This window comes from Vidua macroura, chromosome 23, assembly GCF_024509145.1.
Source record: "Vidua macroura isolate BioBank_ID:100142 chromosome 23, ASM2450914v1, whole genome shotgun sequence".
In the NCBI taxonomy this organism is placed as follows: domain Eukaryota; kingdom Metazoa; phylum Chordata; class Aves; order Passeriformes; family Viduidae; genus Vidua; species Vidua macroura.
In genome coordinates, this window is record NC_071593.1 from 2,841,107 (window position 1) to 2,859,307 (window position 18,201).

The window sequence follows — 18,201 nt, forward strand, 5'->3', positions numbered from 1 at the left end:
GAGATTACAAAGGATGCATTTGTTAGGGCTGGAACACCGCAGGGGTTCCCTGCTCCCAGACATCCCCGAGTTTAACCTAAACACAAGCCTAGGTAAGAGCAAAAGGAGAAGAATTCCTGGCAAAATTCCTAATCTAAACCAGATGCTGCCTGATAAACTGAGGGGGAGCCTGCCAGGGGGCTGACAAGCCCTACATCAATCTCTAAATTAGTTAAAGTCAAGCCTTGGCCACTGAATGGAGCATCATCAAGACAATGACGTGTCAGCAAGAGCCTCTAACGAGCTGCCTAACGAGCAACTTGGCTTGTGAGCAATTCAGAGGCACTACTGGGAGTTGCAACCTGTTGTGAATCAAAGTCACCCCCGAGAAACTATGAGTGGTAACTCAGAAATACCCTTTTCTCCATGAGTACTCCTCCTTAACAGGGGGGCTGAGGTGCCCTCCAGCCCAAGATCAATGCCCTGAGCCATCATTCCCACTTTCATTCCAACAAGCTTCTTACCCAGTTCAAAGAAACTCAAGAAAATACGGTTTTCAAACATTTAAAAAAGCAGAAGGCAAATAAAACCTCCATCTATTCTCATGATATGGGCACACAATGGAGTGCAATTCATGATTTTTGTTCCTAGGCTGTGTTTTCCCAGTGCTGCCGCATCAGCTGTGCTGTTTTATCCCTCAACCTTCAAAATAAATATCATCATCATCATCCCTCCCCCAAGGTAATTTTCACGTTTCACGTTTTCACGTTTCCTCCTTCCCTGTTCTCACTCATTCAGAGAAAAGTGGATAAAAAGATCATGTGTCTGGGGTGGTAATTTCACATAGCTTTGTAAAACCACTTATCACCTCATCTCCCTCTCCAGCATGAAGATCACCCCGCAGTTTTCAAGCTTAGCAAAGAAAAAGCTCCTTAAATGAAGGCCTTTTTTTATTCGATTTATTATCCTTTCCTCCCTACTCATACAAGGGGAACAAAACAGCTACAGAAACCCCTGACATGTTTTTTGTTAGGAAAGATCAGGCAGAGCTGGTGGGTCTCTACAGCAGCAGAAATTAGAAGGAAATGGGGAGTAAATACCTTTGTTTTGTGCATTTCCATTCATTTTTCCATTACTGTGCTCTGCATCTTCATCCTGCTCGTTTAATTGCTCCAGAGCCAGCTGACGCCAGCTCCTCAAGGATGCTTTTCCAACCCAAAACCCGTCGTTCCTGCAGGGAGACAACACCACTGGTACCCCAAAATCACAGCTCCCTTCTTCAGAGCCCAAACAGGGAAATCTTTAGGAAAAAACTGTTTAAGCACTTCTAAGAAGCATCTTTGACAGCATTTGGGATTTGCATACCCCTTGACTGTCATCTTCAGCAGGTTGGTCACGGTTTTGTAGTCCTCGTTCAGCTGGTTCTTCAGCCGCAGGATTCGACACCTTTCCACCACACAGTCCTTGCAAAGTGCTTTGACTGGGATGGGGGGGGAAAGAAACACAGGTTTTTACACTATGAATTGCATAATTTATTGCACAGATAGTTTCCTGCTGGTTTGAAGGCCCTCAGACAGGTGTGTACCAACTATCCTGCCTCAGGATGGGTGATTTCATGTGTAATTGAGGAAATCCTGGGGGTTACAGCCACATCAAGTCACGTTTGAAGCTTAAAGAAGCATAAAATATTTCAAATGAGCTGTGATCTGTTCCACTACTTCACAGGCCTGCTCCCATAGCTCCTGGTATCCACAACCTGCAGTCACAGGGAGCCAGGGCAGCCCAGCACTCAGCCACAGGAGGCAGGAAATGCCAGGAAAACAACACCTGTATTGTGGCACTTTGCCAGTTCAACCCAGAAAATCCACCCTCTTGCAAGGCTGCCCTGGACCAAGGGAGTGGAAATCCTCTAGCTGGGTGTGTATTTAGATCTGCATCCTGGAGCAAAAGGAGAAGGGAAGCAGAGTGTCCATCCATCCTTTTACCCATCCCTCCCTCCCTGCCAGCCACAACCCTTGAGGCAATCTTCCACTTGACTAATAAACCTTGCCCTGTTTTTCCCCACAAAGGCTGCCTGCGTCACAAGCAGCTTCTTCCCTACAAGCTCCCAGTAGGAGCTGAGCTAATTTGGTCTCAGTGGGAGTTACTGAGCAACTTCCTAAAAGGAATGAAACCTAGGGCTTGATGAGGGGATGTCCAAAGCCTGGAGGGGCTGGGCTGACCCTGAAAAGCAGAATGTGTGGTAGATGCTTCAACAGGAGCATGCTAACAGGTAAGTGCTTCCTTGGATGAGGTGACAGACAGGAAGGGATATTTTTGGCCTGAATACTCCATGAAACCCGGCCCACACAGGAGCTGTGGGTGCTGCAGGCACAGAAAATAATTGTCAAGAGTTTGGAGTGTTGCATGTGCAAGTTTTATTTTCTAGAATTGCCTTCAAACCTTCCAAGTATCATGTTTTCTAAGCCAAGTACCCCATTCCTCCACAGCAATTCCTCCAGGAACAGCCCTTCCCCGAGCAGAGCCCAGGGCCAAAGCAGACCCCGTGATCACCCTAAATGGGTTTGGGAAATGGTAACAGAATTAAGTGGTATTAAAAAAATCCCCTGGAAATAAGGCAGCACTAAAGCCATGCACTGAAATAAAGTTATGATGATAAAGGATAGCTCAAAACAGGGCTGGGACCAGAACAAGGCTCCAAACCACATGCCAGGAGGTGACTTGGAGAGGATGTTACCGTTGAGCCGGGGCCCTCCTCCGTATCGCCGGTAGAAGAAGTCGGCCACGTATTCCGATATCCTCTTCATCAGGGATATTTTATCAGGATGGAGTTTGCCATGGGAGCACAGGCAGGCTGTGTTATCAATAGGTTTGGGAGGAGTGGACTCATCCAGCCACTTCTGCAGCCATTCCAGTGAGATGAAGTCGTAGGGGGAACCTGGGAGGGGAGCAACCACAAAGAGAAACAAGACCATACATGTCAGCTCCAACACCAGGTGGTATTTTATAATTACTCTTAAAAATTAACAGGCAATCACTGTTGATTAAATCTCTGAGGTACAAGTTTTCAAAGGTCTGATCCAGCTACTCCCACCCCATTCTGATCTCAGTGTCACAGATTTGGAAGACAGGAGCTACGTGAAATTAAGATGTGTAGATCATTTTGGATTCAGCAATCAATATGCAACAGCTCCAAGGAGGAATGGGAGTGCTTTCAAACCTTTTGGGGATTACTGGAGAGCAGTCGAGGAAAGGGGAAGGTTTTCCTATCATCCATCAAGGGACTGATACAATATTTAAATAATGATCATACATTACAGGCTTTTTCTACAACAGAGAGAGTTCACTGGGGTAATTTGAAAAGTAAAGGCAACAACAGCAGAGATGAAATCAGTGTTCCCCTTGTCCTTTCAGCACACAAATTTTCAGTGCCTCTTACAACGTTAGGTGAGAAAATTCTAAAATTTACAGTGCAAATAGAAACTTGCTTAGATTTTTTGCTGAAGCAGTACAGTAGGCTTGCCCTTGTTTGCTGAAAAAGAAATACAAAGCCAAGGTTCAGGAGCAGGTCAGTGCTTGTATGAGCAGGTTGGGGTGAAACCCCTGTATCTCAATATTGAAGCACAGTTTCACTACACAACTCTTCGGTGGATGACTGGGAAATTAGGACAAAATTAGGAAGAATTCAAACCCATTCTGTGCTGCCACGAGGGCAGCTCTGAAACTGTGGGGAAATGCACCCGTTGGTGACATTTATAACTGAGCACAAATCCTTTATGTTTCCTAGGAGGGAGCAACAGAGAAGCAAGAGGAAAATACAGAAGACAGGAAAACAGTGTCTCCAGTGCACTGGAGCTCTGTGAAGCCTCTTTTCCTCCACAGCCTCAATCCATGGTGTTTTCATCTTACGCAATGCCCTCTGCAGCCATGACCTCCAGAGAATTGCATCGCTGTCAGAACTGGTTTGCTAGTCTGGGATGAAACTGCCTCCCCCAGAAAGGAGGGTTTTCTGGGGCAGGCTCCACAGAGCTGGCAGAAAACGTGTCTGCACAGCTGCAGAGAGAGCCCCAAGCTCCACAGAGAAAGGACCCGGAGCAGTGCTGGAATGACGCTGCCTGCAGCTGTGCTGGAAGTGCTGTGCCCATGATGTGCCAGCAGCAGGCAGAGGGTGCCTCAGGGCAAAGTTTCAGGTCCTGTCATCTCTAAATTGGGGCAGAAGAGCTTCACCTGCACTTGTAAAAATTGTATTTTTTGAGATTTATTCCTCTGTCACATCAGAACTGCCGAGAGCAGGTCCTGCTGAGGAAAACCACACATCAACTGTGCTGCTGCTCCTTTTCACAGGTGACTCAGGGCAGGTTCATCCCTCCAGCACAACTCTGATCTCACAGTGACATGTGAGTGCTGCTCAGGCTTGTGAGGAGCTGTGAGACCTTCCTGCTCCAGAGTTAAGCACCTGCATTCCCAAACTGGAGAGGCAGATGTTTACAGGAACAAGAGTTTGCTGTTGGGCTACTCCAATCTCATGGTGGACTCTGAGCATCCAATAATAAAAGCTGATCAGTGAATTCTCTTTACAGGTCACACAATTAAACCCACTTTCAAGTCTTCAATTGTAATTATCCTGCAGTTTTTAGGAGAGGCACATAGTGAAGACAAATTCCCTGGGCTGGATGGATAGAGCAAGTTTTGCAGGAGATGGGCGAGAAAAACAAGGTGGGAAATAAAACTCAGTGTGCTGAGGCAACAAAACACGAGGAGGAGTCTCCCTACAAAAGTGAGACACAGAGCAGAGAAGCACTGGCAGGGATGGATCCAGTAATTTTCTCCTGGAAGTCAGGCATTCTCTTAGCCTGTTACCTGCTGATGAATCGGGCTCACCAGCTCCCAAACCTGCTGTGAGCTGGCAATTTGGGAGCAGGCAGTTATTCCGCCTCGATGATCCTAACGAGCTGAGCTGCTCACCAGGCAGAAGAAAAGAGTCACAAAGCATGAGGCTGACGATGGGGAAGGAGCAGGAGGGAATTAGCAATGCCAGAGGCCATGAGAATGAGCAAAGAAAGGAGAAAAATAGGTTAAGGCAGGAAAAGAAGCAAGGGAAAACAAATGTAAGCATGCAGGAAGCTCTCCCCGTGCAGAGGGTTGCAGGAATGCCTTCCAGCAAGGCCACAGGAGTTGGGAGTTAGTCACAAATCATTCCTAAGCTTAACAGCTCTACTACAGCAATACTCCACAATGTCTTACAGACCAGCTTCGGCGGGTAACCTTTGGTAGAGCTCCTTCACCTCCTCGTGCTTGATCTTGCCTCTGGCCACGCTCTGTTTGCGCATCTCGGCCATTTCGTTGCACCACTCCTCAAACTTGCAGTTATCCCGCTCTACCAGCTCCTGCAGAAAAGCTGGGAAAGGAAAAAAAAAAAAAAAAACAAACCAGGAATTGAAGGGAAAATGCCAGCTATGTTAATTACTATGGGTTATCTGGGGACAAGAAACCTAAAAATTCCCTCCCGCAGCCTTGCTGGGTGAGGTCTTTCCCCAAGCCAAGCACGTGGATGTTGCTCTCTCTGATACTGACGGTTGCAGATGATTAAATGCTAAGTTTTGCACCCAAGAAAATAATTTACTTGGGGTTGGTTGCAATGTTAAGTGCAGCTCCTCTGTCCTTCCTCGTCATTCCCGAGGGGAAACAAAAGCTTTTCACCCTCTGGATACACCTGAAGCCTGTCATGACCTGTGATCCAGCATGTTGCAAACCCAAGGGCAAAGAGCCCTCAGGAGATGGGAGATTAGCCAGGGCAGATCAACAGAAAGGTGAAGGAAGTTGGGATTTTTGCTGCCACTGATGGAAAAACCCCAAAAAACCAAACCTCAGCAGGGAAAAAAGAAGATAAACCACTTCCCTCAGAGGGCTGGTGTGAAGGAGCAGGGGGGAAGCTCTGCTTATCTGAGGCCTTTCCTATTTAGAATTATTCTGAAGAGCAAAAATATCTCCAAAAAGGTTAATTCTTGACCAAAATATCCACCTTGGGAGAATATCCAGTATCACAAAATAAGCAGCCTGACCTCCTTGAGATCAGAGCCAAGTTATGTCTCTCCACTGTCCTGGAAAAGCCGCTTTTTAACAGCATCAAAGCAAAATGCCTCAAATTTGCAGTTCCATGAAACCTCCCCACAACCGCAGAGCTCGACTGCTGCCCTTCACTCCCCGTTCCCTGGCAGGATTCCACGGGAAACAAAAGCAACCGCGGGGCTGTGCAGGAATTTGGAGCTGGGTGGGGAGGTTTTTGTTGAGTTATTGTTTTGGGCAGAGGGGTAGGAGGAAAGGGAGAGCAAGAAAGCTCAGGAAACAGGCTGAAAATACAAATCCAGGCAGGAATTAGAGCTAATTCCTGAAGTTTTATGTCTTGGAGGGTGTATTTTAAACAGGGGGGGCTTGGAAAAGGTTTGGGGTGTTATAAGGTGTATGATTTACCCCCTCTGCAGAGATCCAAAGGGACCTGCCACCTCTGCTGTCCCCACTCCACAGGAAATGAGGGAAGGGGGAACACACCTCAGCACCAGGGGCCTAATTAGTATTTCTAATCAAGGAGCAGCCGAACAGAATACATTAAACCAACAGGCAAAGCCCACAGGGAGTTCTGGCACCCCCATAATTCTAAAGCACAACACGAAGGCACTTGGCCCAAATTCCCACTGGGGGCTCAGAGCCTCTTTATTTTCACGTCATTCATTCCTGATGTGGCAAAGCTGAAGCAGTCGCAGAGGGAACCTGACATCTGTCAGGATTATTCACCTCCTCGTGCATTGCTGATGACATTTAACCACACTGCTCTCCTGCACCTTTGGAATCCAAGCTGGATGGCAGCAGTGAATCCCAGCGGGACGATCTCCTCCTGACCCCAGCTTGGCCAGGTGGGTAAGAAAGCAATGTCTGAGTGGGCACATGGGAGGGATTAGCAGTATAATGTTATTCAAGTGCTGGGAAAACCCAGGAGTTTCACTGGTCAATACATCTAGGTGCCAGACAGCACCATTGGGGCTCATGGCAAACAGTCAAAAATCATAGAATCCTGGAGTGGGTTGGGAGGGACCTTGAAGATCATTTTCTTTCACCCAGAGACACCTTCCACTGTCCCAGGCTGCTCCAAGCCCCATCCAACCTGGCCTTGGACACTTCCAGGGATCCAGAGGCAGCCACAGCTTCTCTGGGCAAACTGTGCCAGGTCTTCACCACCCTCACAGCCAGGAATTCCTTCCCAATATCCCATCTGACCCTGCCCTCTGGCAGTGGGAAGCCATTCCCTCTTGTCCTGGCATTCCATCTCTTGTCCCAGTTCCCTCTCCAGCTCTCTTGGAGTCCCTTTAGGCCCTGGAAGGGGCTCTAAGATCTCCCTGGGGCCTTCTCCAGCTCTCCCAGCCTGGAACCAGAGCAGAGAGGCTCCAGCAACTTCCTAACCCTAAATGGGGCTTCAAGCAAAATTCTGCCTCCTGACCCACCTGGAGCATTGCAGGATGAGCAGGATCCCCAGAGGATTCACCTGGCACCTGGACAGTGAGGGATGGCTGAGCAGGACCCAGGGACTCACCTGGACAGTGAGGGATGGCTGAGCAGGACCCAGGACTCACCTGGGCTGTGAGGGATGGCTGAGCAGGACCCAGGACTCACCTGGGCTATGGGGGATGGCTGAGCAGGACCCAGGACTCACCTGGACTGTGAGGGATGGCTGAGCAGGACCCAGGACTCACCTGGCACCTGGACAGTGAGGGATTTCTCGCGGGCCTGCAGCCTGTACACCAGCATGTAGGCGTTGCGGGAGCAGTGCGTGCCCTTCCCGCACTTGGGCTTACGGGTCTGGGATTTCGATGGCTCCGCTGTGGGAACAAAAGGCAAAACCTCAGCAACACACGAGCTCCTTCCCTGATCCTCCATTAACGGGATGAGTTTGCCACCCAGCCAGCTTCCCTGTGCCAGGCCTCTGTGCCAAGCACTCGGCTTGGCACGACTTAAAATTGTATCCCAAAGAAAGCCCCAAATCTCTCCAGTCTTTCTGGGTAAATCAAAGGGACTAAATTTAGGAGCCTGTTCTGAACCTCCCTTCTCAAGAGCCTTTCTTCTCTCCCCAGTGGAACTTCTCTGAGCCAAAAGCCACTCTTGGAAAAATATCCTTTCTCCCTTTTGCCTCTTGTTCTGCTGTCTTGACTCCAAAGAAAAGAGTCAAATCCTCAGGGAAGAAAAACTTATTTACAGGTGATTGTGGATATGAAAAAAACACAGCAAAGCTTTTAGGAAGCCAAGAGCCATGGAAAGGGTTGGTTTTGAGCAGCTGCTGGGGGGTGTAAAGTTGTGTTGCAAGAACTGCTGTTTCCAGATGGATTCTCAGGCAAGGAAAACACTTATCTACAGCTGCAGCTTCAAAAATCAAAATAAAGAAAAAAAATTAAAGGAACAACGTTCCATAAATTGAACTCTAAGTGGGCCATTGAATTATTAAGTTTCTTTCCCCCAAATTCTGATAAAATTCATGTGCCTTTCCCCCCACACCATCCAGGGGACTTCCCAGACTCTATTTATTTGCATTTTATCCAAGAATTTTCTGAATTGTTCCCATCTGCATGGCCAAGACTCTCCCCCCCCCCCAGACCTTCAGTTTATGTTACTGACCTTCTCCTGCTGTTACATGTATTTGTAACAAAGAAAGGCCTCAGTTTTGCCTAGAACAGGCAAATTACATCAAAACTTGATACAAACATTGAGCTTCCAGCCTTAAGAGGCTACTAAACACACTTTACTTCTATTCTCCAAACAGCCTTGAATTGAAATATGAGAAATAATAACATTTACTTGCAGTTAAGCATGAAACTTTATAAAATTGAGGTCACAGCAGTTTACTTGCATCTCATTTGTTGCACTGGGTGAGTGGGGAGGGTAAAAACAAAGGCTGAGCTGCTCTCGGTGCCGTGCAGGGCTCAGTTTCCCTGCGCACCACTAGATGTCCGGCCAGCTCCAGCCTGGGCCGGCAGCGAGCGGAGGGAGCCAAGGGGAATGGGACAGAGCTGCTGGCACAGCAGGATCATGGACTCACTAAGGCTGGAAAAGCCCTCCAAGATGATCAAAGCCAACCATTCCTCCAGCACTGCCAGGTCCATCACTAACCCATGTCCCCAGGTGCCACTTTTTGAACACCTCCAGGGATCGTGACTCTACCGCTGCCCTGTGCAGCCTCCTCCAATGCCTGACTACGCCTTCCATGAGGGATTTTTCCCAAGATCCCACCTGAATCTCCCCTGGCACAGCTTGAGGCCATTCCCTCTCCTCCTGTCCCTGTTCCCTGGAGCAGAGCCTGACCCCTCCCCTGGCTGTCCCCTCCTGTCAGGAGTCGTGCAGAGCCACAGGGTCCCCCCTGAGCCTCCTTTTCTCCAGGCTGAGCCCTGCCCCCAGCTCCTTCAACTGCTCCTCAGAAGTTCTCCAGACTCTTTTCCTTGTGCTCCAGACCCTTCCTCAGCTCCACTGCCCATCTCTGGACACATTCCAGCACCTCAAGAAGCATCGTGCAGGTGAGAACAAGGAAATGGGAGAAAGCTGATGCTCCATTACACCAAACCAAGGGAGCACTTAAATCTGCAGGTTTTTTCTTCTCTAAAGATGCCTTAAAGAAAAACAACATTCCATAAATTCTAACCACAGCAAAGCATCCTGGTGGGTAACAATTCCTGGGAATGGATTACTTGCACTGCAAGTGAATTTCTTCATAATTTCCCTGGTTTTCCCTGCTGTGAGCACCTGCACTACAGAACACTGAGCCACTACAAAACCATTTCAACTCCAAATGAGCTGCTCTTATTTATTGATTGTAGAGTAAGAAATCCACAGGTCCAGCCTCAGCCCAAGCTTTCCAAGAAATCTCCAAGAAATCCAGTCCAGGAACACAGTGATATGGGCAGCACAAGACGAGCCAGTAAAACAGAAAAGCACCAAGGAAAAAGCTCAGAGTGAAATGGCAGCTTAAGCTTCCAAGTTGTTATTTGGATCAAAATCTTTTTTACTGCCTCCAAGTAAAACACCTCAGTGGAAATAGAACCATAATGTGTTAAGGAAACTGAAAGCATTCTCCTTATCTGTTCCAAGGAAGTGGCACCCGCCTGTTGCTCCCTGATAGGAACCTGCTGCCCGTGTTATCAACGTCTTATCTGCCATGTGGCAGCCAGAGAAACACTAGAGCAGCTGATCATGAGGTGTAAACACTCACACGGGGCTGAAAAGAAGCAAATCTGGCTGCAATCACCAGGATTGCCGTTTCCCACGTTCCTCTGAGCCGTGACAGCCCTTTCTGGGGAGGAGCAGGAGGCTGCATCTGGGGACGCCCGTGGTTGTAGTAGAAAGAGTTATATTAAAAGGGCACTCGCAACTGAAAGGTTTTACCTAGATCTTCCTCAATTCCCAGCTGCAGTTTCTTCCCCTCCATCTTCTCGATGTCCTCGTCGTTGAACTTGTACCACTCACCCGTCTGCGGGTCCTTCACGTGGGCGATGTAGTGCCCGGAGTAGGCACTTACTCCACGGTGTATGAGCACAGCGCTCAGCTCGTACACGTACACACCGTCTGCAAGGCAAGCAGCACTTACACACAGCTCTGCAGCCAACAGCACTCATCCTTCCTGTCCTTAAACCTCGTGTTTTCACCAGGCACCAAAGCCTGCACTTGAACTCACAGAGCTTCAGGACATTGCTAAGAGGGTTGTGGCTCAATAACAAGAATGTTGCTTGAAATACGAGTTTCAAACAACTCTGGACAGAATTTTCAATTGAAAAGAGGATTCAGAGGAATCACTGAATCCCAGAATGGTTTGGGTTGGAAGGGATCTTCAAGCCCATCTTGCTCCACCTCTCTGCCATGGGCAGGGACATTTTCCACTATCCCAGGCTGCTCCAAGCCTCGTCCAACCTGGCCTTGGACACTTCCAGGGATCCAGGGGCAGCCACAGCTGCCCTGCTTCTCTGGACAGCCCATGTCTGTGCATCATCATCCTCACAGGGAGGGATTTCCTCCTAAACAGAATTACAGAGGAGATCTGCCAAGAGGCAATGGGCAAAGACAACAAAAAATTGCCCCAAACTCACTTTTTTGCTCCATGAAAGGCTCCATGTCCAGCAGCTCTGAGAAGCCAATGTAGGTGTTCAGCTTCTTCTTGTGGCCAGTTTGTCTGTGCGGAGGCAAAGTTGCGGCTCAGGGCACAGCAACAACAGCTCCCATCCCAAAACACCTCCCTTGAACCCCCCTGAGCACCCCTCGAGAGGCTCAGACACCTGAAATTAAAGCAGGAAGAGCAGGGTAGTGACTTCCCCAACAGCTTCCAGGGTGTTCCCACTCACCTGTCAAACACAAAGCGCATGAGCTGCAGGTTGAGGGTGCAGGGCAGGCTGAGCAGCCGGATCTTCCTCGTGGCATTTTGCTTGCTCTGACAAGTCTCACAAAAATAACGATTGTCCCCTTCTAATTTTTCCTCCTGAATGTGGAGAGGCAGAGGGAAAGGTCTTGAGAACAGCACTGAAACATCAATTGAGCTACTCAACAGCTGGAGAATGAGAAGCACCAAAGTTATTTTAACTATTTAAGTCTCTTCTCAGCTGCTTTCCAAATTTTTCTGAGATAAAGACACACTAATGACTGCATGGTCATAGCAGGCTGCTCTCACTTTAAGGCAAATTTTAGACTGAACCAAGCCCCATTCCAAGTTCTCAGGTCTCTTACTCTTGCTCCTTGCTTGACTGAGTTGGTTTATACCAAAGAAAATAATTAAATCTGGACCCAGTTAATGTAAAGCCACATTTTAGCCTGGAAACTATAACCCTCTGCTCAGCCACCCAAAATCACCCTGCAGGAGTCACTCACTGCCTAAGCAGATCCAAGGGTAGGGTTAGGCCAGAGGAAAATTCCAACCCTCCTAAAAAACGTCACAGGGTTGTTTTGTGTGAAGGAGGAGCAGACAAATGTCAAGTTCTCCAACTCAGGAATTTAATCTGTGCACCCAAACCAGTTTTTTTTCATAGCAGACCTTCCAGGCAGAGCAACTGGTTTGCTGAGTGCACCAGCAAGCAAGGAGCTCAGAGAAGGGGTTCAGGTCAGTTCTGTCCTAAATAGTTTGAGTGGAATCCACACCTTAGTGTGCCAGAGCTGAACTTCAGATCCACACAAATTTTCAAGCTGAATTGAGGGCACTAGCAGCTGTTCCTGCAGCTATTCCCGGCGCTGCCTGGTACTTCTGAGAGCACATTTTTCAGCAGGGAATGTCTCCTGTTGCTATGCAGATGAGCACTGACACAGAAAACACGGAAAGCAGCCGTTCTCCCAGTGCTATCCGTGACAAAGCAGGCAGAGACTTTTCCCTAACTTTCCTGGCTAAGTATTTTTGCTAAAAATGCAACTTTCAAGTGCTTTTTAAAGCTCTATCAGGAGCATGTGATATCACAGAGCTATTCCTTGCTCTGTGTTTCAATCCTCGTTTTTTGGGTCTGCAGAAAAAAACATTTTCACTTGGATTCATCTCCCTGAGCCAAGTCAGTGGCTTCACTCCGACACCGGCCTTGAAGGCTGTGAATTGGAGGAAGGAACTGAAATTCCTTGCTAAAAATAGCAGGACTCCAACCACAACAAGCTCATACCTTGAGGAATTCTGTTATACAGTCTGTCAACTGCTTGTGTCCTTGGATGTTTAACTCCAGCTCGTAAAATTTAGACACCAGTTTAGATTCTCTGCCACACTGGTTGCAGCTGGGATGGGAAAGAAGACAAAAATATATCTGAGGACAGGTCAGGGCTCACACACTGGGGCTTCCAAGTCTTTAGTAAAATATTCCTTGAATAAAACCAGGAGAAAAAGTGAAGTCAGGCCTAAGGAGATTCACAGCTCCACACCATAAAAACTCCAGGAGAAGGCTTAAGCAGCTTAAGAGCACCTACCAGGACTTGTCACAACTTGCATGTACCATTTTATATTATTTTAAAAGTGAAATTCACAGCTCTGAGAACACAGGAATGAAAATACAACACCTAGGATGCTGTTTTCTGGCTGGAGGACCTGCCACTCCATTAACTCACTGCAGGTTTAGTTGGTAAATTCTCATTAAAGGAGTAAAAGCAGCTGGAGAACTGTCACAGCAACATCGCACACACAGGAACAGGAAAGGAAAAGGTAAATATTTCTCAGAAGGTGTTTCTGCTGCAGCTTAACTGCCTGCTCTGGTTGTTAAGAGGGATCTTCCCCTCCTAAATCCTACTAAAAATTTAAATATTTACAGAAAGGGTCTTCCCAAAATTATTACTTACACCGTGACATAGGCATACTCTCCACAGAACTGCTTTTGCACAATGTTCCGGACATCTGGGTTTTTCTGTTTGGACAAAGTATCTTCCAGCAGGGACATGAACAGCTTGGAAAACTCCTGGGCATCCTGAAAGAGAAAACCAAGTTCATTAACAATCCACCACAGCACAGTCCCAACCCTGTCACTAATTCACTGCTAATTACCCCAAGCCCTCCACACAGGCTGTGCCGAGGCTTCGTGCACGGCATAGAAAATAAAGACCAGGCAGGAGAACTAAGGAAAACAGAGGAATTTGGCTAAAAGGAGCGTGAGGCCCTCGGTGTGGGAGCACAGCAGGAGTTGCCCTGGCTCCCTGCCAGCCCTGCCGGGGGCTTTGACTTCTGCCCTGCTCCTCCCAGGATTCTGGAAGGGATAAAAACCCTCCTGTGGAGCTTTCAAGCCCCTTGATCCTCCTTTTTGCAGCTGTCCCTGCTCAGATCAGAGTCAGAAGAGAAATAAAAACACCCCAAAAATGAGAAGCTGCCCTATGGGTGATCCCGGCGACGCTCCAGAGCTTCCCCACACCCAGCTCGGGACCTTTCTCTCCTGCCCTGGCTCTCCTCTTCCAAAAACAAACAGGTTTTGGCCTCTCTCAGCTGCCCTTTGGTGTCCCTGGTCAGCTTCCTTCCTCTCCTGACCCTCCCAAGGAAACACTGCCAGTGCTCCGCTCCTGCTCCAAAACCTCCCATTACCTCTCCAAGTGGATTTCCAAGCCCTGCCCCTCTCCCAGGCTCTCTCCAGCTGCAGCCCCACGGGGCCCTGCAGCACTCACCTCCCACGTGCAGCCCTGGGATCCTGGCTGGCTCCTGGTGATCCACCTCCCCCTGAGGATCTCCTCACCCTTGGGAGGGCCCTCTCACCACCCAACCCCCCCGGAGGAGCAGCCCACAGAACACCTGCAGAAGGACCCTCACTACAGCTCTGGCTCCCACCTGGCCCCCTCCCATAGCTCCTGGGCTTCATCCCACCACTCCCTTGGCTCCTCCCAATCTTCTGCATTCATCACTTCCTAGTCTCATTCCATTGCTCCCCGGGCTCCTCCTTGTATCCCTGTACTTATCCCATTGTTTCATGTCCTGATCCCATCACTCCCCGGGCTCCTCCTGATCTCCTTGTCTCCATCCCACTGCCCTTGGGCTCTTCCTTATCTCTGCATCATCATCCCATTGTCCCATGTCCTGATCCCATCACTCCAGGGCTCCTCCCTGTCTCCCTGTTCTCTTCCCATCTCCCCCTGGGCTCTTCCTGATCTCCCTGGCCCCATCCCATCACTCTGTTCTATACTCCCTATGCTCCTCCTGATCTCCTTGGCCTCATTCCATTGCTCCTTAGCCCCATCCCATCATTCCCTGGGCTCCTCCTATCTCCCTGTCCTCACCCCATTCCTCCTTGGGATCCTTGATCTCCCTCTCTCCATCCCATTGCTCCCTGTTCTCCTCCTGATCTCCCTGTCCCCACCACATCACTCCCTGGACTCCTCATCTCCCTGGCCTCATCCCATCACTCCCTGGGCTCTTCCCTGGGCACTCCTGACCTCCGGGTCCCCTCCTGTTTCCCCCCTGCACTCTGGCAGGGGCCCACAGCCCCACCTCCCCCATCATGTTGGCACCCAGAATCCAGACACAGCTGGGAGCTGCCCAGTGGCCACCCAAGGGTGATTCCCAACTTGTGGAGGTGCCAGGAATCCCCTCCCACACACCTGCTGCTGCCCCGTGTCCAGCCCCAGCGCCTTGACAAAGCCCGAGGGGTCGATGTAGCGCCGCTTGCTGTTCTGCAGCAGAGCAAACAGGTACTGCAGGTGCTCACAGATGGTCTGGGGCTCATAGTCTGGGAAAAACACAAAGCACAGCAGGAATTCAGGGCGAGAAGGGATCACTCCAAGTGTTTCACAACCACTAAAAGTGATGGGCTTGGAAGGTAGCTTGAGTTGTCAGGAAAACTGAAGTGGATCATGCAGATGATGAGAGCACATCCCAGCACAAGCCAAATAGAGAATAACTGATGTTGGGAAAAACCCTTAGGATCATCAAGTCCAACTGTAAATATTTACATTGTGTAACTTTCAGAAAGGAGGGTGGAGCCAGGCTCTGTTCCCAGGGAACAAGGGACAGGATGAGAGGAAATGACCTTGAATTGCACCAGGAGAGGTCTAGATAGGATATTAGGGAAAATTCCTCCATGGGAAGAGCAGTCAGGCACTGGACAGGCTGCTCAGAGCAGTGGTGGAGTCCCCATCCCTGGAAGTGCTCAAAAACCATCAGGATGTGGAAGCTGGGTAGGTGGGTTAATGATGGGCTTGGCAGTGCTGAGGGAATGGTTGGACTGATAATCTTGGAGGAGTTTTCCAGCCTTAGGGATTCCATCATACAGTGCCCAGCACCAGCTGTGAGTGAAGGGTTTACACAGCATGCACCAACTACCCCAAAAAGCAGCTTCTTATTTATCCCAGAAGGTGAAACATAATTTACAACCACCATGAAACAGCAGCAGAGGTGAGGTGGCTGCGCTGACCCAGAGCCTCCCTGGGGAAAACACCCAAGAGTAGAAAAAATGGGGAGCCTTAATCTGGGGCCCAAATTTCAGCCCTGCCATGGGATAAGTGCAGCTCTGCAACATCACAGACCAGCCCCGACCCACATATTCCACCCCCAGCATCACCAATAGGCTACTTTGGGAAGCAAGACCAAACCAAATCACCATTTTCAACCAGCTCAGATCACTCTGATCTAAGACATCACTTGGATTAAGGTCGGTTCATTCCCAAAATCCAGATGATGGCTCCAAACTAACAGTGCAACGACGGCACACACGGCTGGAGCTTCCCCCGTGAATCCTCCTGATAAACCTAACCCCAAGGTGGGGTTTTAGGGAAGGGAACAAACCCCTGTGTGCCACGCACCTGCATCCTTGGGAACGCCGTCCCCGCAGGCGCTGGGGCACAGGTAGAGCGCCTGCCGCAGCTCCAGGTTCAGGAACCACATCTGCAGGAAGGTGTTGACGTAGCACGTGGCGCCGAGGTTCGTCAGGCCCACGAAGGCGTTCTGGGGGGCAGAGAAAGGGCCAGCCAAGGTCACCTGCGCTGGTCCCCAGCGTGGCCCTGGCCCCTGGGGGCGCTGGGGGTACCTTCTTGCGGCGCTCGCAGTTGGGGTCGTCGATGTTGTGGAAGCTGTTCTCGTCGATCTCGCCCAGCCACGCGTGCTCCCCGATGCCCACCAGGCAGTTGGGGTTCCCCCGGCAGTTCCTCCTGGGGAGCCAGACCCCAGCTGTCACCCCCATGTCCCCTGGGGGCTGGCAGGGGTGACAGTGGGGGACATGGGGAAGCACATAATGTTGAACGGGATGAGACATGGAGCACACCCCCTGCCCCCACACCAAAAAACAGTGGTCATGGGTGAGGAAGGAGGTGGACAACTAGAAGGGTTTTCGGGTAAAAAAAGGGGACCCCAGGGGCAAGTATGGGACCAAGGGGATTGGGATTTCCTGTATCTGGGAAGCCAGGCAGGGACAGGGCTTGCCCCAACTCCAGGGTGAGTGCCATACATCCAGGCAAGGAGATGGGCTCCCTTCAGCCCACAGGGATCCCCTATAAATGGGGAGCCAGGCAGAGAGAGGGGTCCCTACAGCCCTGGGGCTGTTCCTTACATCTGAGAAGCCAGGCAAGAAGAGGGGTTCCCTAAAACCCCGGGGTTATCCTAAAAATGGGGAGGGACAAGCAAGGAGAGGGGCTCCCCACCACCCCGTGGGGGCTCCCCTGTATCTGAAGAGCCCAGCAACAACGGGTCCCCCGCAAGAGCAGGGTGGTGCCCTGTATCTGGTGGGCCAGGCCGGGAGGAGGGTCTCCCCCTACCCCAGGGGAGTTCCCCCACATCAGAGGAGCCAGAGAACGAGAGGGGCTCCCCACAGCCCGGGGAGGGTCGGTCCCCTGTGTCTGAGCAGAGAGGGACAGAGGTTCCCCACCACCCAAGGCAGTCCCCTGTATCTGGGGAGCCACACAAGGACACGGTGCTGAGGGCCCAGCCCCGGGGAACGGAGGCTTCCCAGAACGGAACACGAGGGAGCCTCCACCGGCCCCGCGGGACCCCGGCAGGGGCGGGGAACGCCCCGCGCCTCATGGCGGGAGGGAACACGGGGGTCGGAGGGGTTCGGTGCCCGGCCCGGCCCGCGGTACCGGCAGGCGCCGCGCTGGCAGGGCTCCAGCCGGACGCGATAGGCCGCCTCGATGTGCTCCTGCGCCACCGCCTCGGGCGGCACCGTCTCGGTCCAGCGCCACGCCGCCTTCTCCAGCTGCAGCCGCGGCGCCATCGCTCCCGCCGGCGCCCCGGGGCTGCCCCGGCCCGGCCCGCTCCTTGCCCCGCTCCTTGCCCCGCTCCTTGCCCCGCTCCCGGCCCGGTCTCGATCCCGCCCGGCCCCTCCCGCCGCCGTCAGGGCCCGTGACGCCACGAGTGCGACGCGGTGACGGCGCGAGGCGCTGACGTTGGCGGGCCGCGACGCGCGGGGCTGGGGGAGGGGCTTCCGCCACAGGGGCGTGGCTTGGGAGCGCCAGGTACGGGCTCGCATCCGCCAGGGGCGGGGCTTGAGCGCATCAGGGGCGTGGCTTAAGACTACAAGGGGCGTGGCTTGTATGAGCCGCCGGAGAGGGTGTGGCCTGTGCGCAATGGGGGCGGGGCTGGCGGTCCATGTGGGCGGGGCTGGCGCGGTGTGGGCGGGGCCTGAGCGGCCGGTGGGCGGGGTCCCATCGCCCCCTCCCGCCGTGCACCCCGCGCCCCCGGAGCCCCCAGCCCGGTACCCCCGCCCGGCCCCTCTGCACCCCTGCGCCATTGCCCCGCTGCCCTGTGCTACAGCCCCCCACGCCATTAGAGCC

The 18,201-nt window shown here is 51.3% G+C and overlaps 1 protein-coding gene across 5 annotated transcripts in view; it reads right to left on the reverse strand.

The window, feature by feature from the left end:
• The window catches only part of USP48 (ubiquitin specific peptidase 48), a 30,619-nt gene extending 12,920 nt beyond the window's left edge, over positions 1–17,699 (reverse strand). For 3 of the 5 annotated variants that reach the window (XR_008440415.1, XM_053997316.1, XM_053997317.1), the window contains exons 1-14: positions 17,509–17,699; positions 16,464–16,584; positions 16,240–16,381; positions 15,040–15,167; positions 13,303–13,427; positions 12,639–12,747; positions 11,349–11,482; positions 11,097–11,179; positions 10,399–10,578; positions 7,725–7,850; positions 5,228–5,377; positions 2,717–2,917; positions 1,345–1,459; positions 1,080–1,210 (exon numbers count right to left, since the gene is read on the reverse strand). Coding sequence is in view for 4 of the 5 variants with exons in the window: in XM_053997316.1 (XP_053853291.1) it covers positions 1,080–1,210; positions 1,345–1,459; positions 2,717–2,917; positions 5,228–5,377; positions 7,725–7,850; positions 10,399–10,578; positions 11,097–11,179; positions 11,349–11,482; positions 12,639–12,747; positions 13,303–13,427; positions 15,040–15,167; positions 16,240–16,381; positions 16,464–16,584; positions 17,509–17,642 (1,879 nt within the window). In the remaining variant the exon portion in view is untranslated. The remainder of the gene's footprint in view (positions 1–1,079; positions 1,211–1,344; positions 1,460–2,716; positions 2,918–5,227; positions 5,378–7,724; positions 7,851–10,398; positions 10,579–11,096; positions 11,180–11,348; positions 11,483–12,638; positions 12,748–13,302; positions 13,428–15,039; positions 15,168–16,239; positions 16,382–16,463; positions 16,585–17,508) is intronic. The other 2 variants (XM_053997314.1, XM_053997313.1) reach the window with 1 other exon arrangement.
• Between the last annotated feature and the right edge of the window lie 502 nt (positions 17,700–18,201).